Source organism: Pholis gunnellus, assembly GCF_910591455.1.
Source record: "Pholis gunnellus genome assembly, chromosome: 1".
NCBI lineage: Eukaryota > Metazoa > Chordata > Actinopteri > Perciformes > Pholidae > Pholis > Pholis gunnellus.
Window position 1 is genome coordinate 3,443,767 of NC_136528.1, and position 26,385 is coordinate 3,470,151.

A 26,385-nucleotide genomic window follows, 5' to 3' on the forward strand; every position below is an offset into this window, starting at 1 on the left:
CGTAAATTGTATTCCTTCATTACCGACACTTCCTATGACATACAATGACGTGGTGGACCGGATTCGGCCCGCGGGCCTTGTGTTTGACACATGTGCTTTACAGGATAAAGGCGTTGTAAAAATGTTTTTCAGAGCTAAAGATCCTAACAACGATGTGGAGACAACACTGGCAGTAAAAGGCAATACCCCACATCAGTTGTTAATGTCAATTCCTCAGGCTTTGAGCTCCAACAAGCTTTATGCCTAAATTCTCTGCAGGTTCACTCAAGGGCCTGACTGAGTTGAACATCCAGGTTTTTCATCTGAAGTTACAGGTTGTGACTGGTCCCCGTGGACAAAGACACGTTGGTCAGAAGTACTCCTCTGAGTAGAGTCACGCAGCCACCAATTACAAGAGACATCTGTCAGTCCTTCACTCAGCTCTATGATAGCCCTGCTCCTCAGAGCAGGAGCCAAGTGAACATAAGGTACATTAAGTTATTATTGTTGCCAAAAAAGGCCTCATGCTGACTTAAATTCGTTGAATAAAAGCGTGTGACACTTTCCCAGTATCGATTTTCATTTTTACATTGGACTAATATATATGTATATGTTTTTTTTTGTTGAATCGTATTGTAAGAGCTCCTTGTAATACACACCCATACCTTGTGAGTTAAACTGAAGTAGTAGTTAGAGAATGATGCCTGGGCTCTTTGGTGCTGTCCCTTTAAGCAGTCAGTATTGCTGTGATTGGCCTGATGAGTGAGTGTGTTTCAGCCTGGACTGCCGTAGTATGTGATGCTCCAGTGGGGTTCCAGAGCAGCAGGTAGCTCCACTACAGTCACCCCCGTCCAGCCAGCTGAGCAGCATGCAGTGTCTGCTCCCACACTGACCTGTACACACACTCTGAGCAGAGACAGCATGAGTACAGTGTCTGAGCCTCTGGTGGGCAGCAGCAGGTCTCTGTCTGCAGCCAAGAGGCACAAAAGTATCAGAAAGAACTCCAGAAGGATTTATTCAGCCTACCAGGACCAACAGCAGGGGTGAGTTTGCTCTGCTTCACTCTTCTTTTTTTATTTGATTGATCTTATTTCTATCAGGATTTCTCCCAGCGTTATGACTGTCATCCCTTTGAGCCTTAAATGACTTCCTGTAGCTTATACAATTAGTCTTGTTCTAAATCTAATCATCAGAGAAAATACAAAGAGTTTCCTGTGTGCTGTGTTACCATCGACTGCCATCCAGGCACATTCTGACCTGTTGGTTGTCTAACGTTATGCGTATTTAGTTTATTAATCACACGAGATTATCAAAGAGTTTGATTCTGTGAATTATTCATATGATAGATGTATTGATCAGTTATGAATTAATTAATGTAACATCAACCATTTGGTTTAATTCTGATAATAACTTGGTGATGGTGGAGCTCATGTGTTATTCAGGTTCTTCCAGTGATTGTAAACCTTGTTTGGATGTGGAGATACTCACAACCAGCCAAAATCCTGTTTCTCTATTTGTATTTAAATGATGGCTCGCTACGGAGGTTATTGTTACATCTCGTTTATTTGGAGATTGCAATCTTTTATTATTTGCTTAGATATTTTCATCAGATTACCTCAATACTCAGCGGACACTAAAACAGCTGTCTTCATCTCCAGAGACTGTTTCCAAAATCTACACAACGTGTATTACAAAAGGAGGGACAATGCAGAATAAACACAAATTAATATACAATTTAATTATTGTGAGATGCTGCACAGGATGTATTATACCTTTTGAAGAAGATGATACACAAGATGAGAGGTGGTGAAATGTTATTTCCCATAAAATAAAAATATACAGACTGATACAAAAATTCTTCTGACCCACTGAGTGTGTGTGGGGGTGTCTGTATCTGCAGGAACCCTGCCCTCAGCCTGTTTCTTCTGATTTACTTTGTTATTTTGTTATTATTATTATTCGGGAAATTTCAGCACGCACAAGCACGCATTCAAGAGGAAGCTACGAAAATGGCGGCCACAGGACCGAGGTGAAGCTGGGGTTTGGTGGTACACTGGGCTCTCCTCTGGCCACCGCGGTCAGGGGACGCTCGCTGTTTTCAGACAGCTAGAGACGGATGCATCTGCAGTCCAGAGGCTAAATGACACAGCCACTACTTTCCTATGAGACCCCCCCCATCTTTGTTCACTAGCCACTAGACAAGGACAAGGGGACACAGTATTGATCAGCACTGATGGTAGTTATCCCATTCACCAGAGATCTAGGAACTTGCCAGCAATTGGAGCATGGATCAGGATTTTTGACAGAATAGAAATCAGGGATGTGGTTATGATTAATGAAACAGTATTTGATGAATGTGCATCAATTAGGCTGAAAGCAGACCTACAGTAATATTAAAGTTATCTAATTAACTAATTGGCCAAATGATATGAAACACATTGAAAAGTCACGTTTTTTTTTCTGAAATGTTTCTAATATGATCCCTTGAAGCACACACACACGTTCTTCAGTCCACGAGCGGTGTGAGGACACTTTGACTTTTCTGTTTCCACCGTAAACTAAGACACTCGTGACTTTGTCACAAACCAAATCAGTGGTGCATAAAAGAAGTTTACCGGCAGCCTAGAGTTTAACAGACAGAACTGTTTACTGTTTACTGCACTGTTTGGGATAGCTGTCTGAAGGAAACTGTCCCCAGACGATTCAGGCTACAACATCATCCTTCTAATTCTGATTTATTTTTCTTTGTTGGAAGAGGTGGACAAACTGTCAGTAATAATAGTAACTTAATCCTCTTTTATTTGGTGAAACATGAGGGTCAGCCCACAGCAGTCGCTGAGATGACATTCTTTATTGGTTTTTCTTTCAAATATTGGCAGACCGGCCCCTTTTTCATCGCGCCCCTGTGTCTTTTTTTTGCAGCTCCTCCGATGATGAAGATAAAGAGGATGAGCGGGTGGACAGCAACGACCCAGAGGAGATGTTCCAGAACATTCAGTACCAGAAGGAGATCATCGCCAACATCCGGACCAGACCCTGGCCAATGAGACGCAAGCTCAAAGTCTTAAAGTACCTCCAAGTGTGATTGTTCCCTCTGTACCTGTGATAGTTCACTCTGTCCCTCCTCTTCTGCTCTTAACACACATAAACACACTCACAAGGCTACTTTTCTCAATGAAAGTGCTGTATATATGTTAATGTCACTGAATTTAAAGCAAGTATGACTCAGCAGCTCACTCACCAAAACCTCTGGAGGAATGAAGACTGTGTCTCCTGCTGTGTTACTGGAATACATCCAAAGATCAACAGCTAACTGATACTAAGCTCAAACTGGTCTCTTCCTTATTAGTTTGCCTCTTGTGCTGCACGAGTGTGACAAGACAACAGCATCAATTACCCTGACAGCAACCCTGTCTCCTACAAATATATACTTTAACACTAAATGCTTTGCCAAATGCGTTTTGGACAGAAAGCAATTGCCGTGTGTATTATGTTCCCTGGCAGCAGTTCTTCCACTGCACAAAGTGCTGTGTGGGCTGAATGGGGGGGGGGGTGTACCAAGAGCTGGATTGTAACACCACAGAACAAGGTTTACATCCACAGGAGCGTGTGATTAAGTTTAGGCTACTGAGGCACTTTGGTTCGGGACATATGGTCATTTGGATTAAATCGATTGTTTATTGGATTAAATCCAGGGGCTAGCTGGTTAGCATGCTAGATATCTCTGCAACACAATACACAGATGTCTTTGACACAACGTCAACACTGTAAACACTTCACATTCTGTCCGTAATATTTGTACATTTTTTTTGTTTTAAACTAAAATTATGACCAGATCTAACACGTTGCACCCACAAGTCATTGTTGACTTTCTAAGGACTAAGACACGTCTGGGATTTGAACGGAACACTTTACTTCTCTCTGCAGTACAACAACTGTTCAAGTGAACAGAAACTCCACATATACATTTTTCCACACTATCATTCTCGTCATTAGCGTCGAGAAGCCACGTATCATTCAACTTCCTGGCTTCAAAGTAAAAGCACTTCCTGTTTTTATACAATCACAGTCAAAGTAAATCACATCAATTAAACAATTTACAACACCTTGAGTTGCCTCAACGTAACTATAATGATGTTCATCATGCCTTAGTTGCTACATGCGTATATTGAAGGAAAGCACAATTAATTATGCTGTTAGTAAATATGTTGCAGATATATTCATTAACACAGAGTCCTCATTATGTTAATAAAAAAACTATTATTTGCTGTTGCAGATTAATAGTACATGGATGTCATTCTGAGGAGACAGGGTTGGTTCTAGAGGCTCAACTGTTTACATCTCAGAGGCCCACTGAAGAATGGTTTTTGGACATATTGACTGGCTCATTGTTCCTCCTTTAACTGCTCAGTCCGACTGGCAGTCACAGACCTTAATTAGATATTAGGCTGAAGACAAATACGCATGTTCCTGAATGGTCATTTGTAGAAGACATCTGTATGAAATGATTTTTGTAAATGTTGTACAGCAGCATTTGAACTGAACATCCTTTTTAAATATATATAAAAACACTGTACTTACCACCTTGTTAACATTGGCAGCAGACATCTCCAAATGGTTCAACATGTGTGAACATTCTGCCAGGTGTCCAAATGCTATATGAACCTTGTGAACGTCCACATGTCTAGAGAAGCTCCTCCAGCAGCGCTGTGTGATCAGACACCAAACTGTGAAGGCTGGTCGAACAGTTGACTGAATGTAATTAGACCAGCAGATAGAGAACAGGCTGAGCCGGAGAAAACCAGAGAAGATAGAGAGCTCAAGATGTGCTGAGTATGTGCCATGGATAACAGCTTTTATATGGGCAGTTTGTTATTACTGCAGAGGTTTTATTACCATCATCAGGGATGGGATGCAAGTCTGCGCTTTTACACCCTCTTTAATCTCAGGCTGAATGTCTGCGATTACTCCCACTGCAATGACTGCTCATATATATCACATCTTATTTTTTTTAACTTAGATTTTCTGACAACCCTCACCGTAACAATAAAATATAAAAATACAATATGACAAAATAAAACCCATATATGCCACAATTGTAAAAACTGCAGTTGCTTTCCCGAGGAGAGTGTGCAGGGCAACAACAAGGTAATTCAAAGTGCTTCACATAAAACCATTGAAAGCATCAAAACATGACTCGAAAGAAAAGGAGATTCAAAAACAATTAAGAACATTCGTTGAAACATTAAAAACAGTCATTAAAACACTAAAAAGCAGTGTAAGAAATAAAGTACAGTAGTAAAACGCAGAAATGCAGGAAATTGATTAATATCCTTGAATGTGCTTCAATTAAAGGCAGCAAACAGAAACGTCTCGTTGAGTGTCCTTTGATTGGTGCATGGCTCATAGCCCTCCTAGATGTCCCCAGTGCTGGATAAGCTGTTTCTTTGTCTAATGGACTGTAAAGCGACACAATCATTTTAGACAGTTTATTTCAAAGGAACCAGTCTGCTGCTCTACTGCTTTTAGAAGGATCTTGGTTTTAGTACTGGTGGCAGACAAGTGCAACACATTTCCACTGGGACAAGTTTGCATCGTTTCTGTATTTGCTGCATGTCCCCGATGCGTTTTTGAAATGGCAAACATTCACTTTCACTTTGAGGTTGTCCTGAACTCTCACTCATCCACTATCATCTTTATCGGGACATGTGCAATCACCGCTGATCATTCATTTTAAAAAACCTCTTTCTAACAGTTCATAATCCCTCAGATGGAGGTTTTGGATCAGAAAGTACAATATTTCCCTCACAAAATCTAGTGGAGTAGTACTAGAAGTGTAAATGTACACACAATGGAAGTATTTGAGTAAAGAATACAACAAGTCCATTCAGTTTGTGAGTACTTGCACTACCACCTGTGTGTCTTTGTGTCCCAGGCAGGCCAGAGAGATCGTTCTGAAATACGAGGGCCGACTCACCAGAACCAGAGGTTACCAGACTGCAGGAGCTGATGTATGTATGTCATTCATACTCGCCGTGTGTTTTTGATCCCATAGCATTAAATGCAGTTTGTAGAGAATTAAAAACAGTTTGTAGTTCTTCACCACTAATTGGTTAAATTATTATACTAGCAAGTCTGAGGATGACTCCAAATTGTTCTTTCAATGCTTCTGGTTTAGAATATTGTATTCTCAAGGATCCTTTTGGTCAGGTTGTTCTCATACATGTATGTAACCCATTAATCCATCTGATGTGGTCCATGTAATGTAAAGAAATGGAGGAGGTCGGGGTGGACGGATGGGTCTCATGACCCTGGAGAGCGATCCGTGTGTCCCATGTGAAACCAGAAGTCCACTTTGACATGTGTCACCTAACTAAACCTAAACAAGTCGTTTTGTTTCCTAGACTCTTGGGGCTTGTGCAGGTGCAATGATCGCTCATGCTGCTGGACATTTGCAGGCGAACGCACAGAAAATAACAAAATAACTTTTCTTAAGATGTCCTGTGAAGCGTTGTATGAGGATACATTGTTTTTGTAGATCCATGGTTATAATCGTCAAGGGGTTGACCGAGGCCTCCACATCTCAAGCAGCCACAGAGACAGATTGTTAGAAGGACTTGTTTGTTTATTCACGATGTTGTGAAGGTGGATGAGCATCGGTCAGATCTGGTCCTTAACACACACAAAACACAAAAGACATCGTAACAACAGGTCTGCAGGAATATGAAATACAAAGGTGGCTCTGCTTTGGCTGACCTAACGTCCTCTTATATCCAGTTTGTCACTCAGTAAAATATGTGCTCGACACACAACTGCATTTATTTTGTCTGACTGTCTGCTGAGAGGAGCTTCTTTCTGTTATTTTACTGCACTGCAGTAACTAGATGATTATAAAACATGCTGGATTTCCATTGTGCAGGCTGCCTCCCGTGAGCTGAACACACACACACATACTGTGGATAACTGTATATACTGTGTCTGTCTCTGTATTTCATGCACTCATATCAAGAGAGCTTTGCAGCTGTAGCACAGCAGCATGAGTGAATTTATAGCCCGTTGTAAAAGCTCTGTTTAATTAAAATGTTCAGGCCCCATTAAAATAAATTGAGTTTTAGTGAGCAGTCTGATGATGACTTATTTATTTTACAGTTTGGCTTCCAGATAATGAAAATGAGAATTATTGGTCCAGCTAATAATTATCATCTCAGTTCTGATTTGACTTTTCATCACATGAGGTGAAGAGCTTCACAGAGTCTTATGTGGACAACATGGATACATACGTGCAACAAGATGACATCCTATAATATCCTAACTATGTGAGAATGTGTGAACACTTGTCATCGATCTGAGACAGCTGTTACACTAAAGACTGTCCTCTCCAGGAACAGAAAACAGCTGGTTTCAATGCTCAAACACCTGAAACACATATGACTCACATTCACTTGCCAAATGTTGTGCTGCAGAAGCAAAGGCAGAAGTAGTTCATTAGTACCTCTTCAAAACCTTTTTCCATCCAGGGTCTTTTGCTTCACCCCAACCACAGCGGTGTGAGATCACAAAACACTTTGATCGATACACGTCTGAAAACAAATGCCAGATTAAGAGAGCCGGCTACAATGATCCATAACAACAGATCTGACGATTTGTCATGAAAAACACAACAATTAGAAGACCAAAAAAAATGTTTTTTTAGGATAGTCTCCTGCAGGGACACACCTGCAGGAGATCTGCACCTGTCTAGTTTTTCATGTCGAGGAACCTCTCTATAAATACAAAGTATAATCATATTAATATAAAGCAAAAGAGTTTATCTCCAATCCTTGCTGGATGGTCAAATCATTTTGCAGTCACCACTGCCCACTGTGTTACTCAGAGGTGTCTCTAAAATGCTCCTCACAGCTGGTTTCTCCTCCCGCAGCTGCTGAAGAAACTTTCACGTGTACTTTACAACATTGTGGTTCTGTTCATTCCCTGGGAAGTGAGGATCAAGAAAATTGAAAGTGAGTCATCTGTTCTTTCTTCAGAATGAATAACAGTAATGATCTCTTTTCCTTTGTTCTATTTCAAAGGATGTAATGACCGCTGACAGAACATTTTAGTCCTTGACTCACCTAGACCGAAATTCCTTTTTTTCAGGACAGTCTTCTGTCAGTATGGTCATACTTTCTGGTGTTAGTAGAGTGTGTGACTGTGCAACAAGTCAACATGTCTCAGTCAGATGTTTCCTGTGTCTTGTTGAGGTCACTTTGGGTCGGGCGTGGCCTCCTACTTTATCTTCCTCCGCTGGTTGTTTGGGATCAACATCGTCCTCACCATCATGACCGGAGCCTTCATCGTCTTACCAGAGGTCAGCAAGGCTCTTTCACTCTACAAGTTTCATACATTGCACGATACTCCGTATCATATATGAGTCATAGGCTTCAAGCTATACTGTGCCGAAATTTCCTAAAAACGCAATTTATGAACAAAAACAGCCTCTGATGACTCATTAGAAGTGTGTGTTGCTCTGCTGATGGATACTCCACCCACCGATTCTAAATAAGAAGAATCGATATAAATTACATGGGTTGATACTTCAAATGTATCGGTAACACTTTATAATAACTACACGCTATGAAGCATTAGTTAAGTATGAATAAACACTTAATTCATCCTTTATAAAGCATTGTTCCTACATTAACACTCATTAGTATGCAATTCATAACAACAGTTATAAATGTTTTATTCTTGATTAATAAGCTCGTCTATTATGTGTTTCATGATTGTTTTCATACTTAATAAATGATGGATTCCCCATTTGTAAATTAAGTATTATATATATTACGAACCAATTATTAAGGAGTTGTAGATGATTAATAAGATCATTTATAAAGTGTAAGTAAATGATTAAGAACCTATTTAGATGTACATTATTCATGCATTTATACACCACCTAATTATTATATATATATATATATATATATATATATAATAATTAGGTGGTTAGGGACTATGTTAATATGCTTTATAAACGCATATTAATACTGAAATTCATGATTAATTCCGATAGTTAGTCGTTGGTAAAGTATTTTGTGTGACCTCATCTAAAGTCAGGCTGGTGATTCTCCAGCAGCTACAGCTCAACCAGTTAAAGTACCAAACTGTGGACGAGATCTAATGACAGAGGAACAAAATGCTGCTGATTTATGTTTGTCGCTGACATCCAGACACAAGCAATTTCCCCCACACATTACTCATCCTATCATTCCCAATGCCCGTTTATTTCATCTGCCTCTCCTTGTTGGAGCTAAGCTACCACTGTCTGCTCAGACACATCCGTCCTTTGTCTCACCTCTGCTTAGTGAGTCATATCGTCCAACGTCACACATCATGGATGATCTGTCACATTGATGTGTGTGCTATATGATGTGTCCACGGACGGAATGGAGAGTCGCCGCAGTTATTACTCACTTTTTATTTCTGAAGTTTGCCTCTAAAGTGTAACACTAAAGACACATGACGCTCTTTGATTTTGCTGAAGCACACAGGACATAGAAGTCAGAGGTTCTATGTCACTAAGTTCTTTTCAGGATGCATTATGTGTCTATATGCAAGTTCTCGCTCCAAAAATGGACAGACCCAGATCCGGCTTCTCTCCAAGACTGAGATGAGAACATTAATATCAATGTCATGTCGGTGTGTTAAATACAGAGCTGGAGTAGCTGCACTACACATTGTTGGTTTAATCAGAAATGTAAAAACAACAGGTCGTGGTCTTTGGATGAGTTACGTGCTTCGGCTGTTATTAATAAATGACAGTTTATCCTTCAGCAGCTCTGTGTAGCATACCATTGGTTGCCAGATACAGTCAGTTAGGTTTTTAGAAGTGTTGGTAGAACAGAGCCAAGCTAGCTGTTTCCCCCTGCCTCCAGTTTTTATGCTAAGCTAAGCTAACCACGTCCTGACTCCAGCTCTGTACTTAAAGCATAGACATGACATTGATATCAATCCTCTCATCTCAGTCTCAGAAAAAAGGAAGGTGTGGAATGATTCCTTTCAACTACTGACCTAACTATCAGTCATCACAATGAACTGCAAATATATTTTGCCCCACTCTTGCCAGCTTATAACCAAATGTTTTACAAGGTGAAACATTTAACTAACTACAATAAGACATGAGCGTGTTATCACTGTATATACAGTATTTCAAACGTCTGTATTAATATCATATTGTATTGGTCTGTGTTTGTTTGTACTAGCTGCTGGCTGGAGCTCCTTTTGGAACAACGAGGAGTAAAACTATACCCAAGGAGCATCTGGCTTCAGCCCAGGACCTGGACACCATCTGGTCTCTTGGGGTGAGCCTCTCTTTCCTTTTACTGTTCTGTCGATAGCACATTACAGATACAATAGACCATTGTTCAAACATTACTTTACTGCCTCCCTGACCTCTACTCCAAGGCCACCCCGCCTTTTATGTTAGTAGACTGAGCTGGTAAAGACCTGTTAGCATTATTATATACATTTCATTTGAAGGCAACAATGACTCAAGGCTCCCCGTGCATTAAGCTGTTGTGATCAGTCACCTTTTTTGAAAGAGTTTCCTACCGGGGCAACTATGTCTCAGTGGTAGTATCACTCCATCCAGGAAATACTCGACACCTTCATCTCAGTCAACACCACCGTCATCAATCCACCGTCGAACTGTTCAAATACATTTCAACATACAAAATAAGCTGGCGTTAACATTGCACAAAAAAACTGTTTGCACGCAAATATGCACGACGAACAGTTAACATAACTAACAAACCTCGCTGGCTGCACACAACCGAGAGGGAAATGAGTCCACTTGAAAAATGTGAATCATCAAAAACAAACACTTTAACACTTAAACTTAAATCTTTGAGCGGAGTATATCAACGTCTGCCGCTTCACATGTTGCAACAACTAAATGTGTCCCAGCGCAACATAGGACGGAAAAATAGTTCCTATCAAGTATAAAACCAAACAAAAATCCATATTCATGAAAAGAAGTTGTACAAATAATAATATGTAAACAAACATATTAGATAATTGTTATGGCAGTTAAAGGTAGAGCAGGGTCGATCCCCGGCTCCACTAGTCCATGTGTCCTTGTGTCCATGTGTCCTTGTGTCCTTGTGTCCTTGTGTCCTTGGGCAAGACACTTAACCCCAAGTTGCTCCAGTAGCTGTTCCTACGGTGTGTGAACGGTACGCTCTGCCATCAGTGTATGAACTGGTGTTAATGGGTGAATGAGAACATGTAGTGTTAAAGCACTTTGAGTGGTCGAGAGACTAGAAAAGAAGTAAACAACTCCAGTCCATTTACCATTTAACCCTAAAAGCTTTATTTGTTTTCTCCTGTTTGTCTAGACCTAAATAAGGATCTCCCTAAAATTAGAAATCATATGAAGTTGCTTCACAATTGTCCCTCGTGCTTTTAAAACTCACAACTGCTGAACGGGGAAAAACAATAAATGTATAAATGTCAAACGACGAATTTAATTGATAGACATCAATTAATAATATGAGTCACTGAGTCTACCTGGTCACATGCAAACCTTTTCATTTATATTTGGATCATCGTAATTCATTGTACTCTTCATCATATTCTTTATTCATTCCATGTATTTTGTTTATTTCATTGTTTATTAATTCATTTTCTGTTTAGTTGTTTAATTATGTAGTTAGTTCAATAAATATTTCATTTATAAAGAACTTGATCATTTGATTCTTGTGTATATGAAATAATAGGTCCTCGTAAACCATGACAAGAACTCCTTATCAACCCTGAGTTTGAGATTTAATTTATTCATATCAAATGTTTCAAAGTTTTCTCTATTTTTCCAAAATTGAATCTAATGTTGAATTATATTACTTACACTATTGGTGTCTCATGGCAAAAGCTGAGTATAATCATTCTTTTTTTATATAAATGAATTGGTTTATGATTCATAATTGAGTTATTGTTAACCTTTACATATTTGATATTAATTCATTATTATTTATAAATAGGTTTTAAGCAATAAAACTATATATATATCTGACGAGATTCATCAGATTTAGCATTCATGATGATCTCTAATGCTGTTAATAATTAATAATTAATAACTGTTAATGTTGTTAGACTGCATACTTCATACTCTAGATGTACTTGTACACTGTAGATGTAGATGTGCTGTACTGTCTTGTTGTTTTCTTGTCAACATGTGTTGTGTGTGTGTGTGTTTGATCTCCACAGGGCTACCTGCAGTACTCTGTGTTATTCTATGGTTACTATGGCAGGCTGAGGAAGATTGGCAGTGCAGGGTACCGGTTGCCCCTCGCCTACTTCCTGGTTGGGATGGCTGTCTTTGCCTACAGTTTCATCATCCTTTTAAGAAAGTAATCATTAAGCTCTTTACGACTCACACTGACATGATAATGATTTGATCACAGAAATGGTCGGGTCACACCAGCATTTAAAACTGCAAAGTTAAGGAGCTAATGGCCGCTCTTTATACCTCGTGACTTCCTTAGAAGCCACCCTGCGCGCCCTGGCTCAAGATAACGGGTTATATATGGACTGTAGTGCATTCCTTTTTGTAGGTGTAAGTACTAAGACTGAATGAGAAGGGCAATGTTCATTACACCCCACACTAAAAATGTAGTGGACAAGACTGACCAACCTATCTAAGAATGATACATTCATAATATTATCATTTTTAGAGCTTTAACAATTGTGGAAATAGGGTCCAGGTTGAAAAATAGCAAAGTAACCCTTTAAGAGTAGTTGGTTAGACCTGACCCCATAAGAACGGGCATTAGAATTCTGGGTGGTATGACACATTTTGGGAAGGTCACAAATGTAAATATATCCTGAGGGTGGCGCCAGAGGAAAGGTTCACAAAATCATTTATTCTCTAGGAATCAAAAAATATCCAAATATTTATGTAAATCTGGACAGAGTTTGTCGAGAATCTCACTGTGAACCAAAGTGTTGGACCGGACGACTGACCGATCGATCACCCGACTAGCATTGTATGGTTTGATAACATGCTTTGGATAAACTCCTGCAGAATGGCCAAGAACTCTCGTCTGAGCCTGGCCAGTGCCTCCGATGAGAACTTCACGTTCTGCTGGAGAGTTTTCTGTGCCTGGGATTACCTGATCGGAAACCCAGAGGCCGCAGAGAGCAAAGGGGCTGCCATCGTCAACAACATCAGGGTCAGAGGCACACTTGAACACACTGCACACTCAGATTGTACATATCCAGTAACACGTACATATACGCCCAAGCAACAACAACCCTGTCCCCTTCTTGTGTTTCTGTGTTGATGCATCTCACAACACTTTTCCTGCACAGAACACTTAGAATCAGAAAATTGTGACTCACGGTGATTTACCGTTAAACTGATAACAGCAAGGGTCATCACAACATGTTATCAGATGTTTCTCTGCACAGGAAGCCATCGTTGAGGAGCAGGAAAAGAAGAAGGACATCAGTCTGTAGGTGTCTGTTATTTGTTTCTTGTTTTTGCATGTTGTCTGTCATGTTGATTACTCAATGAAATACACTTAGCGGAGGTGATTTCCAAATAGGCTTTGGTCTCTTACTTTATTACGCTCAAATATTACTGTAATAAATTAGTATTAACTCTTACAGCGAGGAAATACATTCACAGTGGAAGAACACACCCAGGTCAAGGTCACAGCAGTGAAATACACTCTTGGTCGATTCTGCTTTCAGTTGGCTTTCTACTCAATTTGACTTGAGAGAAGTGAAGAAGAGTCTGGTTGTAAAGTGAACTTACGTCAATAAGCTGCTGGACTCAGTCTGCAGCGCCATGAAGCCCCTACTGCTGCATAAAGTGCTGTGTGTGTGTGTGTGCGTGTGTTTATCAAAGGTTATTCATATTTAACGTCTTGCTTGTCCAAATTGAACCAAATTCTAGAAAAGCACTCCATGAATTCAACACACCCACCAAGTTTGAAGCAGATCGGATGAGCAATTCTTGAGCTATGTGAAGGACACACACACAGATAGACAGACAGAGAGACAGAGAAACAGACAGACAGACAGACAGACAGACAGAGAAACAGACGACAGACAGAGAAACAGACAGACAGGCAGACAGACGACAGACAGACAGACAGACAGAGAGACAGACAGACAGACAGACAGACAGACAGACAGACAGACAGACAGACAGACAGACAGACAGACAGAAAGATGGCCAGAGAGAGAATTTGAGCTTGAGCTCTTCCACCGATCCATGTATTTCTCTGTATTTGTGTATTTCTTCAGGGCAGTTCTGATCAGTCTGCGTATCTTAGCCAACATCCTGGTGCTGCTGTCTCTGGCTGGCAGCATCTACATCATCTACTTTGTGGTGGACCGTTCTCAGAAGCTGGAGCAGGAGAAGCCGGAGCTGACGCTTTGGGAGAAGAACGAGGTACAGACATCATTAGTTTGATTAGATTATTCAACATACAATACTGTTCCAAGGAATCAATGGCAGTGGAGAACCGAGACTGATTGAGTACAGCTCATCATCTCATTCCCTTCAGAGAGCTGCTGTTCGACCAGCAGCCAAATAATGATATGATCAGTTCGTCAGATCAGCACGGAAGCTCTGAGAGGCATGCGAGGAGAAGATTCTGGTGATCCAATTTCTACGTCTTGTGTTTTCTTTCCTGTGTTCATGACTTAAGAACAGTTTAAACGAAAGGATCATTTTTGTAAGCGTTTGTTGTTGTGATAATTCCTCCGATCACTTTAAACACAAGAGTATGTAAATTAAAGGTCACCTTGAAGAAAACATGAAGGCTTTGCATCCTATTGAGAGTGTAGTGCTCTTCAGCCTCTTCGGGCTGAAATGAAGAACAAACGCTTACTGTCTGTTTGTACATTTTTTTAAACTTAGAAAGATTAAACTTGGATGGATCACCACAGGTTTTTGTTTCTCTCACTTGCCTCACAGGACTTCTCCAGATCAGTGTTCAGCTCTGCATGGAGATGTAGTCTACAAGTATTGTTACCATGATGGCAAAAAATCCACTTCTGATCTAATTTAACCTTCAAATACCAAACACGTGATCTTTTGAAATATACTTATTATGGCCACATAAGTTCACATTTAGAGAACCGTTGCAACTAACAAATATTGTTATTTGTGATTTATCAACTATTTATATTCTGTTTCATCATTGCATATTTTATCTCAACTAAGGTCAAAACCCCAAAGATATGCAATTGCCGATGATACTGCAATGACTTAGTTTGTGGTAGAGTATGAAACCGTAGAAAAGCAACACATTCTCACACTTGTAGAGCTTAATGTGTCCAGCACATGAGGATGTGTATGGTTGATTTGTGATTTTGGCTATACAAAATAAATTGAATTCCACCAAATAAAAATATTAGAAATATTTTATTCTGTCTCCCAAATTTAGCCTCACATATTTGTAACTCCACTTAAAATAATGGGAGTTCCTGTTAAGTTCACTGTAACTTAGTTGTGTGCTTGGATCAAACATTTGTCAATGTTTTTGTCGTACTGGACGAAGCCTAATTCTACATCTCTGCTGTTAAAGTCAGAGGCAGAGTAGAGTGTCTATCTGCATATATATGTATAATCAGTTTTAAGGTGAAATCTTAATTCTCAAAAGGAGCAATACAACATAGTCTCCGTGTTCTTCCTCTCTCCAGGTGAGTGTGGTGGTTTCTCTCATCACCATGATTGCTCCGTCTGCCTTTGAGCTGGTGTCTCAGCTGGAGATGTACCACCCACGAACCTCGCTGCGTTTCCAGCTGGCCAGGTAACTCCGTCACTACATTACTGCTTCCGAATGCAGCACTAATTACATCCCAGGTCTTACAGCACACTAACATTGGTCATGTGTCTATGTGTTTACAGAGTGCTTGTTTTGTACCTGGGGAATCTCTACAGCCTAATTATTGCCCTCCTTGATAAGGTCAACATTATGAGCTCTGCTGTGAGTATAGAAAATATAGAACTTTTTATTTTCATAGCCATCATTCCCAATGTTACACCTGACCACATACGTTGCATTTCACCTCTACTGGGTACATACAAGTTACAGAAAGCCAACTACTAACTAACAGCAGAGCAAGAATACGCAAGATTCAACCAAACTGCTGAAAACTCTGAGAGACGGTCAAATTAGCACGCTGCCTTAGAATCTGCAGGTGAGGCGTCGGCCCATCTGTGTGTTTACAGTCTGTGTTCACTTTGATAGTTAGTTAATTGGATCCAATCCAAAGAAATTAGAAAACGACCCACACCTTCAGGAGAAATCGTACTCACCGCTGCCAGGAGACCACCCTGCTGGGGGTTCCGGGATCGGACATCCCAGTCAACAGCCGCAGCAGCTCAAATACAGCCAGCTGGGTCTAACCTGTGTAACGGAGGCAACAGAAAGTTTGGTGATCTGGCGGGGAGTCGGGCAGTCCCTCAGGATCAGTCCCCTCCTGCTTCAAACGCTCCACGATCATCCCGGTCCCCAAGAAATCCTCCATCACAGGATTAAATGACTACAGGCCCGTCGCCCTGACGTCTGTGGTCATGAAATCCTTTGAGAGACTGGTGTTGATCCATCTGAAGAACATCACAGGGCCCCTGCTGGACCCCCTGCAGTTTGCCTACCGTGCAAACAGGTCGGTGGATGATGCAGTCAACATGGGAATGCACTACATGCTGCAACACCTCGACTCCCCAGGGAGATATGCAAGGGTTGTGTTTGTGGACTTCAGCTCAGCGTTCAACACCATCATCCCAGAGATACTTCAACCCAAACTCTCCCAGCTTACTGGGAAAAACCACATCCAGCACCCGGACTATCAGTACTGGCGCCCTCGAGGGATGTGTGCTCTCCCCACTGCTCTCCTCCCTCTACACCAACGACTGCACCTCAGAGGACCCAACTGTTAAACTCCTGAAGTTCACAGACGACACAGCGGTCATCGGCCTCATCAGGGACGGTGATGAGTCTGCGTACAGACGGGAGGTTGAACAGCTGGTCCTCTGGTGTGGTCAGAACAACCTGGAGCTGAACAGGCTCAAAACTGTGGAGATGACAGTGGACTTCAGGAGGAGCCCCCCAACACTGCCCCCCCTCACCATACTCAACATCACTGTGTCTGCTGTGGAGACCTTCAGGTTTCTGGGATCCACAATCTCCCAGGACCTGAAGTGGGCCCCCAACATCGACACCATCAGAAAAAGGCCCAGCAGAGGTTGAACTTCCTGCGCCAGCTCAGGAAGTTCAACCTGCCTCAGGAGCTGCTGATTCTTTTTTACTCCACCATCATCCAGTCTGTTCTCTGCTCCTCCATCACTGTGTGGCCACTAAACAAGACAGAAACAGACTACAACGGATTGTCAGGTCTGCAGAGAGGATCATTGGTTCCAGCCTGCCCTCCATCCTGGACTTGTTCACCTCCAGAGTCAGGAAACGGGCTGGAAAGATCACTGCAGACCTTCACACCCTGGACACAAGCTGTTCAACTCCTCCCCTCTGGTAGGAGCTACAGAGCTCTGTACACCAAAACCATCAGACACAAAAACAGCTTCTTTCCACTGACCGTCACTCTGATGAACACTGATAATCAGACATACTGCACTAATACCTGTCTGCACTATTACCACTACTTGCACTATCACCTCAATTCCATTGCCATTGTTGTTTATAGGTTTATGTTCATATATATGTACTGTATATATATACTTTTTTGGATGTATGTTTGTACTTATACTGTACAAATTGTTAAATGTTTATACCTATATCTGTTGTTGTTTTTTGCTGCCCTTTTTTATTTTTTATATATTTTTATTTTTATTGTTTATTGTAAATGTGTGTATGTACATCGAGAGCGAAGTGGAAACCGGAGTCAAATACATACATGGCCAATAAAGCTGATTCTGATTCTGATTTGTGTTTGGATTTTTCGCTTTGTGCAGTCTTTATGCTAAGTATTAACTATTATGAACTATTACTTTCACACCATTAAGCAGCTATCTCATAATTACTTGCCCATATGAGCGTGAAATAGCATGTAGCTGGTAATGGATCCTACTTTTTTTGTCTTCCAGGTCCCGGTGAGTCCAGTTAACTGGTCTGACTCCAGCTCCTTCCTGGCCACCATCTCTCAGCCTGAGGTAGACAGCTTCTCCACCCTGGTTTCTGAGATCTCTGTCTCTGAGCATCGCAACAGCACCATAGCGACCATTGCCACACTGCTGGACGTTAGGAACACCAGCACAAGCAGCTCAGTGACCATCTTCAACCAGACGGCTCTGTTTGAGAAGAACACCCGCTCCCAGCAGGAGCAATGCTGGGAGACCTATGTTGGACAGGTACTCTCTTCTGATTACCATACGCTACACTCATCTTCATGTGGCATCTTTCTTCTTTTCTACAGTTGAAAGTAGGTCCAGAGAAAACTGTGAGGGAAGTCACACTTTTCTAATGACTGTCTAAAACTAGATTGTGGTCACTTTTACTAGTTATCTGAAGACGTTCCCTTACACTAAAAATGGTTTTAAAACATTGAATAAGGTTTTTATTTATTTAAGGGGAACACTTTTGTTAGAATTAGAGATATAGAAAACTGGCACAAAATATACTGTATAAACATTTGCTAATTTGCAATAAACCCAAATTAGAGCGGAGGCTGAAGGGAATGACGTTAGCATAGCAGGTATTGTAGTAGTCATAAAACCACGTTTGGACAAAGTGACATTTTTATGATTCTTTTGAGGATGGCAGTGGAGGAAATGTCAGGAAGTCACTACAATTCTTCCGAATTCATGCATTTTTAACAATTCCATGGCAATCCATCCATACATTTCTTAAGCATTTCAGTCTGGACCAAAGTAGCCAACATACGAAAAATAAATACAGTTCATGAAGGCTTTCTCAGCTTTCTGTTGATGTACACATCATTAAGCAGTATTACTCTATATGTCATTCTCTTTGTACAGTACCTACGAGATAAGCCCTCATCTTAATGCTCATCTTAATGCAATCTCTAAAAACAGATGTCTACCTTTGAATGCGGAGTCAACGAAACAAGATTTCAGTATCGGAAGTGTTCTTGTTTTTTCTTCCGTTTGTAGTCCACATAGTATTGACCAATCACATTTGAGCAGGTTTTGATGTAATGCTGGTAAACAACCCGTGTGGAGGGCCAAATGTAATCTGGGATCCCACCGGCCATGATTTAGCTTTTTATTAGATGGCTAATTGGCTCCTTGTTACACAATCCGGTCGTAAATGTCGTCTTTAAACTCCAACTCCAGTCGCTCGTTTCAAGTCTCAGACTGTAAACAATGACCTGCGTTTTATGTGATTATTTATTCATTTATTTTACTTCTACTTTAATCGTTTTTATTACTCTTTTATAAATTGACACTTTGTTTTCTTTTTTTTCTCTTCCCTCCTCTTGTCTTGCTCCTTTTATCTTACTTGTATTTTTGTTCACGTGTATATATTTATATATTTATGGAGATATGTGTGTATATGTACAGTATTCGTGTATTTTTTGTTGATATATTTTCATCCTATATTACCACTTACACACAGCGTCATTCAACACCCCTCACTCACCATTAATCGGATCACACAAACGATGAACACACATGCATCCATCTCTATACATTTTGTCGGACCTCTTATACCATCAGTCTAGTTTGCATTCGTCCCCTCTGCTTTTGTTTTTGTCTTTGTCTTACTTTGTGTCATTTCTTTAGTCGTTTATGTGTTCATGTACTTATTTTGTAACCCCAGAAATATAGCCGTTGTCCCCAGAGGCTAAATCGGCGTCAGACTGATAGGCGATTGGCTCCGATTGAGATGCATTATACTGACAAGAAGAATTAAAATGTATTCTCCTCATGCAAGTCCTGACTGTGCAGATGTTCGAGTGCTTAAACTAACAGCAAAAAACAATACTGAGCAGTTTTTGTCTGTTGAGTGGTGGAAAATGTATCGAACTGCACATGTTTGTATATTGGCATAATGTACACACAGTGTGTGTGTGTGGTGTGTCTGCAGGAGATGCTGAAGCTGTCCATCATTGACATGATCTTCACGGTGGCCAGCATCCTGCTCATTGACTTCATCAGAGGTTTGGTGGTTCGCTACCTGAGTGACTGCTGCTGCTGGGATTTAGAGAGCAAGTTTGTAAGTTGTACACAATTTGAGTTTTTGTTATAAAACTTTAAAATGATTTACTTTGACCAATTGCTGGCAACCAGTGAAGACTTCAGGGAGTTACTACTTGTAGCCAACAAATAGTCCAGCACACAAATCCAGAATTGTCATTTTTATACTTTTTGTATGGACGAAGCCAGGGGTCGGCAACCCGCGGCTCTTCGGCTCCTCTGTTGCGGCTCCGAGTCCTCCGTCCACACGGCGTTTAAGCATCGTTTTTGAGAAGATCTCCGTCCAGACTTAAACGCCTGAAAACGAATATCACGTGACTATTCACGTACACTGGGCATGCAGTGGGTGCCGGTGTTACGTCCTACTGGTTTTCAAACCTACTGGTTTCTTTCCGTGCGTGTGTTGTGTTCGCGTAACAGCAGCAGCTGTTTTCTGTCTCTGTTGCCAGATTCGTCAAACATTCACAAACATATTGCTGGAGATCTAAAAGCCACGTCTCATATATATTGCGGGGATTACGATTGTATAAGTGAGCACTACATCACAGCCACGTATGAAGAAATACATTGAAGAAAATATATTTATGGGAAGACCGCATCAACCTGGATTCAAACCCTGTCGAGCAAAATAGTAATATCTTCAAAAACGGGCGCGCTACGCGATCCACCACTTACATCTTACGTAGTTGTCTAGTGATCATGATCTGCAGAGCCCCGCCCTTAGTAAACTATCGATGGATAAATCCAAAAACAGAAAAGTCACGGAGGAAAATAGAGTTTAATTCTGCGTGAACGTATTAATTTGCTTTCATTGCCAACGATGCTGGCTTACCTGTATGCTTGATATGTGGCGAGAAATTTGCAAACAACGAAAAAATGTAATGCTTATTGTTAATAATAATTGCTTATAATGTAGCACAATTTCTTCCAGAGTTCTCTGGTCAAACGCTTCAAATCCAGCCAATTTAATATCTATTTCGGACACGCTGAGGACAGATTGTGGCTGATGAGGAATGGCGATTCAAATTTGATAAATATAGGGGCATCATTCTCACTCTACGAGTCAAAACGGTGATTCGGACAGGATGTGCAGTTGTTAAGCCTGCTCTTTGGCGGTGATGGGGTCTACCATAGGATGCAGTGGGTCCATGCCCAATGGAGGAAAGTAGAGGGACGTTGGGGAGAATAGAGACGGGGCTGGGATCTGGCAGTTATTTGAAATGTGGCAGTGCTGATTAATGGGGGTTGACTGATGAGGAAAACTTTTGGTGACTTTGTTCATCAAGCCCGTCAGCTCGGGCAGGAGAGAGACGTTTTCTCTTTTTGTCATCTTTGTTATCAGCTAGGTTGGTGTCAGAATGTGCTTGGTTGGGGTGGAGGCTGACGATGTGGTGGTGACTGCAGGGTGAATGTAATGACAGCGTTAGCCAGCTTTTCTATTTTATCAGTGAATCCCTAAAGCACTGAGGCAGGTACATGGGGGAGTGAAGGGCGGAGGAATTAGGAGACCGATCCATGAGCTGGTTGTCAGCATGTTGTCAGGCTGTAGTGTTTTGTCTTTGTGTTGCAGAGGCTGCTGTTTATGCTCATCTTTGTCTGTCTGTCAGATGTCCTTGGCTGGAGTTGGCTGAGTTTATGCCGTAAATGTTGCCCCGTGGGAGTACATTCCTGCAATTATCTTTAGGTTTGGCAGCCAGATCCCAGCAGGTAAAAGATACTCGTCACAGCACATCTCTTCACTGCTTTAGCTTCAGTGAAGCTGGGGAGATTTATGGAGTCATTTAAGAGTCAGCTGTCCATTGAAATCACTAACTCACCAGCAGGAGACACCGGCAGAGTGTCATGGAGTTCAGAGTCTTCTCCGGTGCAATTATCCTTTCTCAGAGGCATGTTGTCTAAGGTAGGTCTGTCAGAAGACCAGTAAGTTGCTGTTTGGGAACTAAAGGCAGTCGAATGATTGTGACCCAGAGTTTCCATCATTAAGGAACCTCCCAAAAATCCTTTAGACTAAAACAATTATTAAGTTGATTTTGGCAGAGAGCCACCTTATAAACAGTGTAATTAAAAACAGTAGTAATGCACAAAAAATAATATCGAAATGAAAAGAGAGCAGAGAGCAAGAGCAAAAAGAGCCGCTGCACTGTAGCAAAGCAGGAAGTAAACTTAGATTAGCTTTCGTACAGTTTATTCTGTTCAGCTCGTTCCAATATTTTGTCGAAGCGAAGCCACATGATGTGTTGTTTACTCTGAGTGAAATATGGAAACGTTAAGACTCTTGAGTAGGTGCACGGTTGTATGGTTTCAATGTCATCATCATTAACATAATCGATGCGCCTAAAACTACCAATTGACAAAGTTACCTGTTCAAGTGCTGAAATCAGCAGACAAAAAGATAAGTGAAGCAGTTTCAGTAGTGGTACTAGAGGACACAAAACTATTAGAAATATGAATAACACAGTTGCAAATGATGTGTCATCAGAGCAGAAATAAAGAGGCATTCCATACAAAGTAAAAGAGGTGGTCGAGAGAGATATAACATTGCCTACAGCAGGGGATGGTGCTCCACAAAGGATACTGGACATCTACCTGCACAAAGACCATGAGGCCGCTATAGACCCTTTTACAGCCGACGTCGTCAGAAATACGCGTGCATATGTTCTGCCCCAGCTGTCCAGACGAGTTTCAAGTTTTAAACATTGAATTAAAACTGTTACCATATGGTGAACAGGAAATGAATTTTCTTAGTCATCTAATTATAGTTATATTAATATCATTTTTTTAAAATCCAAATTCATTCAGATCATAGCATTATGATTTCAGTGCGGGCAACCACAATCCTTTCCTAGGCCTACTCTGGTACTTAACCCTTACTAGGTTAACCTAAAGCTAAGTAAACCTTTGTTGGAAGTTTATTTTGACACACCATGCATGTAATGACACGCTGTCTCTAACGCATCAAAAGCTGACACTAGAGCGGTGCCTAGAGCATCATAGTTTAAAGCGTAGCCACTGACCAAGCGTTGGTATTTGAGGAGTTGGGAGTGAGAACATGTTGAGATATTAGGTGAGCACAGAGCAGATGAATGTGAAAACTTAACGTGTTACTTAACAATGAGTAACACATTTTTGAGTGGAGGGAGACTTTAAATACATTTATTGGTGGCACAAATTATTGACATTAAACATGGTGACAGTGTAAAAATATTAGCAAAAACTAAATAAACAGCCTGTTAAAAAAAAAAGTTGAACCTGAAAATTTTCAATTTGAGCTGTGTGTAACATTCGTCCAGCATTTACCAGTAACATATACAATGATATGTACACATCTTAACAAAGCTCACATTTATTTGTGTTATTATGCCATTTAAATTATTCAAATAGACCTTGTAGTTAGCGAGATAAGCCCCTTTGCGTAAGGGTAGGACATTTTCGAGCACAGGGCTAAAAATAGGCCTAGGGTTCAAGAGGTTAAACCTTGAGTTAATGTTGAATGCATCATTTAAGGACTCTATGGTTAAATAATTGAAAGGAAAAAAACACAACACATTAATGATTTTTTCTGTCTTTTTTCAGCCTGAATATGGAGAATTCAAAATAGCAGAGAATGTTTTGCATCTGATTTATAACCAAGGGATGATCTGGTAAGTCCGAAAATGTCTCTAAAATCATCAACAGTAAATGAAATATAGAGGATATCTTTCTTTCATATACCTTGACCCTCACTGTGTGTGTGTAATAGAAGGTGTAATTGAGAGTTAGTAGTCTGGCCGGTGCTGACCAGTCTCCATGACCCTGTTTAAAGGAATGTGGCCCTCTATGATCTCTCCATTACACCTCTGTGTCTGGCTCCACTGTATTTCCTCAACTCATTTCAGAAATGTCGCCTTGCAGCAATAAACATAATGAAGCAAAACCATGAGCCACAGGATGTAATGTGTGCTATATGAGGTGTGACCCCAGTGGTTGTGTGTGTGTGTGTGTGTGTGTGTGTGTGTTATTGACTTTTCTCTTTCTCTCTCCTCCAGGATGGGAGCATTTTTCTCTCCCTGTCTTCCTGCCTTCAACGTGTTGAAGCTGATTGGTCTAATGTATCTGAGGAGCTGGGCCGTCCTCACCTGTAATGTTCCCCATCAGCAGGTGTTCCGAGCCTCCAGGTTTGACATTCACGTATACACACACACACACGTTTGTGCTTGTATGTGGGTGCTGTTAACATGCTGTATATAACTGGGCGTGTCATTTATCTTTGCTGATATCAAGAATAACATTTTGAATAATCAAATGTGTTGATGTCACCACACTGACATCCAATTATTACTAACATCAAACTGCATCTGCAATGATAAGCTTTGCTGATGAATAAGGCATACACACCGAACATAGTATTAGTCTCAACTGATCAGGGACGTGCGGTCAGGGCTGAAGCAGCCTCACCTGTCATCATGAAAAGTAAAAAACAAATAATGATCAAAAAATATATATAATATTTCTCTACTGATCTGTGCTATAAATGTAATTTCTGTATGATTTCAATCATTTTAAGCATTTTTATAGTCAAATTTGCTCATGTCCTGTTCAAACAGAGGGGAGGCAGCGACGAGCTGTGCCTCATCTCAGATTGTGCAATCCCTAACAAACTGGATTGAGCGCGTGCCTTTTGCTTTCTCATTGTTTGTCACCACATAATATTTGTTGACACTTGTATTATAAGTCCTTTCTTTCCATAGAATAGGTCATGTATTTCACATGTGTGTAGAACATATTCAGTCTTGCCGATCTGACATTAAACCGCAGTGAAGAAGCACAGAGGGGAGGCAAACCTAAACAGGTCTGTTTGTGGACTTAAACAGACCCCCTTTGGACAAATTTGATCCAGTGCCTTTCGTGAGAATCTGAATTAAAGCAGATTATCAACAGCAACAAAAAGGAGCAGAGCCAAGGTGTGTGTGTGTGTGTGTGTTGGGTTCGTGTCTGTGCTTGTGTGTCCGGGCCGTCCCTCTTAATCATGGCCCCAGTTCAGAGAAAACCCACAAAATAGAACCTGTAGCCACACTGGTCATAAAAGAGTCCACGCTTCTTACTGATGTTCACGTTTATTATTGTCCTCTCATGGAACACCGGGAAAACTAGAAGACACAGAACAGCTTCATGTACAAACAACAAAGAAACAAATACTCTGTCTCTCATCACCTACAAGTACAACAGTACTTTAATGAGTTAACTGAATAAACTTTATCGCGTTCGTATGGAAGCCCATTCCCGGTAGCGAAATTTAAAAAAAAATCCACCCTGAAAAAAATATAATAAAAAAAAAAATTATATATATATACACCCAGAAAAAAAAAAAGATAGCTTATTTTTTTTGTCGCCGGAAAAAAGTAAAAAAAAAAAAAAAAAAAAAGATTATGATGTTTTTTTTTTTTTGCTAGCAAAAGAGATTGGAAGTGCGCATGCGCTTCAGCGACGATCTCCTCACAGGTCCCATCATCCCCTCGCCAGTCTTTCCATGAAAACGACATGGAATTCTACATATTAATACTTATGATAAATAACATCTAACATTTACAAAAGTCACCAGTAATAGTTACCTTGTGTAGAATTGCATTTCGTTTTTCTTCCGGCAAAAAAAATATAAAACAAAAAATCATAATCTTTTTTTTACTTTTTTCCGGAACAAATACAACATGCAAAAAAAAAAAAAAAAAAAGCTTTTTGGGGTGGATATATATATAATTTTTTTGGGGTGGATTTTATTTTTTCGGGTGGATTTTTTATTTTATTTTGCTGGTGGGAATGGGCTTCCATACATTCGCCTGGTAGACCAGCAGTAGAATAACAGACGGGGAAGAAAAAGTTCGCTGTTTTCACCCGACATTTCTCGTCTTTCTGAGCTCCGCTTAACTTCCGGTTTAATGGTCACGTTACAAAAACAAAAGCTCGTCTATCAAGTAAATATAAGTAAAACAATGGCAACACGGTTACGAGTTTAACACAAGGTACCCAAAATGGCAGTAAATGTAATGTATTATAATTGCAGAAATAATCTAAAAATAATACAAATCGCGTAAATCAACTTCCGGTGTTGTCATGGCAACGTTTATACGCTGGTCAGCGTCAGCTACAAAACCGGAGTTCCATTATTCCTAGCTGCGATATTCAGGCGACCGGGCCTGCTTTGAACACTCAAACATCTCCGCGACTTATTGAGTGGCGTAATAATCGCGCGACACAACAAATCG

General features: G+C 40.6%; 1 protein-coding gene across 1 annotated transcript in view; it reads left to right on the plus strand.

Moving 5' to 3' along the window:
* Positions 1-900: 900 nt before the first annotated feature.
* Positions 901-26,385, plus strand: part of tmc3 (transmembrane channel like 3) — a gene marked incomplete at both ends in the record, with an annotated part of 32,655 nt that continues 7,170 nt past the window's right edge. Inside the window, 16 exons of the mRNA XM_079166331.1 lie at positions 901-1,022; positions 2,902-3,048; positions 5,915-5,990; positions 7,898-7,979; positions 8,220-8,326; positions 10,218-10,316; positions 12,220-12,362; positions 13,037-13,184; positions 13,423-13,466; positions 14,266-14,413; positions 15,670-15,779; positions 15,878-15,956; positions 18,074-18,337; positions 20,037-20,165; positions 23,720-23,787; positions 24,172-24,300. Of these exons, the coding sequence (XP_079022457.1) occupies positions 901-1,022; positions 2,902-3,048; positions 5,915-5,990; positions 7,898-7,979; positions 8,220-8,326; positions 10,218-10,316; positions 12,220-12,362; positions 13,037-13,184; positions 13,423-13,466; positions 14,266-14,413; positions 15,670-15,779; positions 15,878-15,956; positions 18,074-18,337; positions 20,037-20,165; positions 23,720-23,787; positions 24,172-24,300 (1,895 nt within the window). The remainder of the gene's footprint in view (positions 1,023-2,901; positions 3,049-5,914; positions 5,991-7,897; positions 7,980-8,219; positions 8,327-10,217; positions 10,317-12,219; positions 12,363-13,036; positions 13,185-13,422; positions 13,467-14,265; positions 14,414-15,669; positions 15,780-15,877; positions 15,957-18,073; positions 18,338-20,036; positions 20,166-23,719; positions 23,788-24,171; positions 24,301-26,385) is intronic.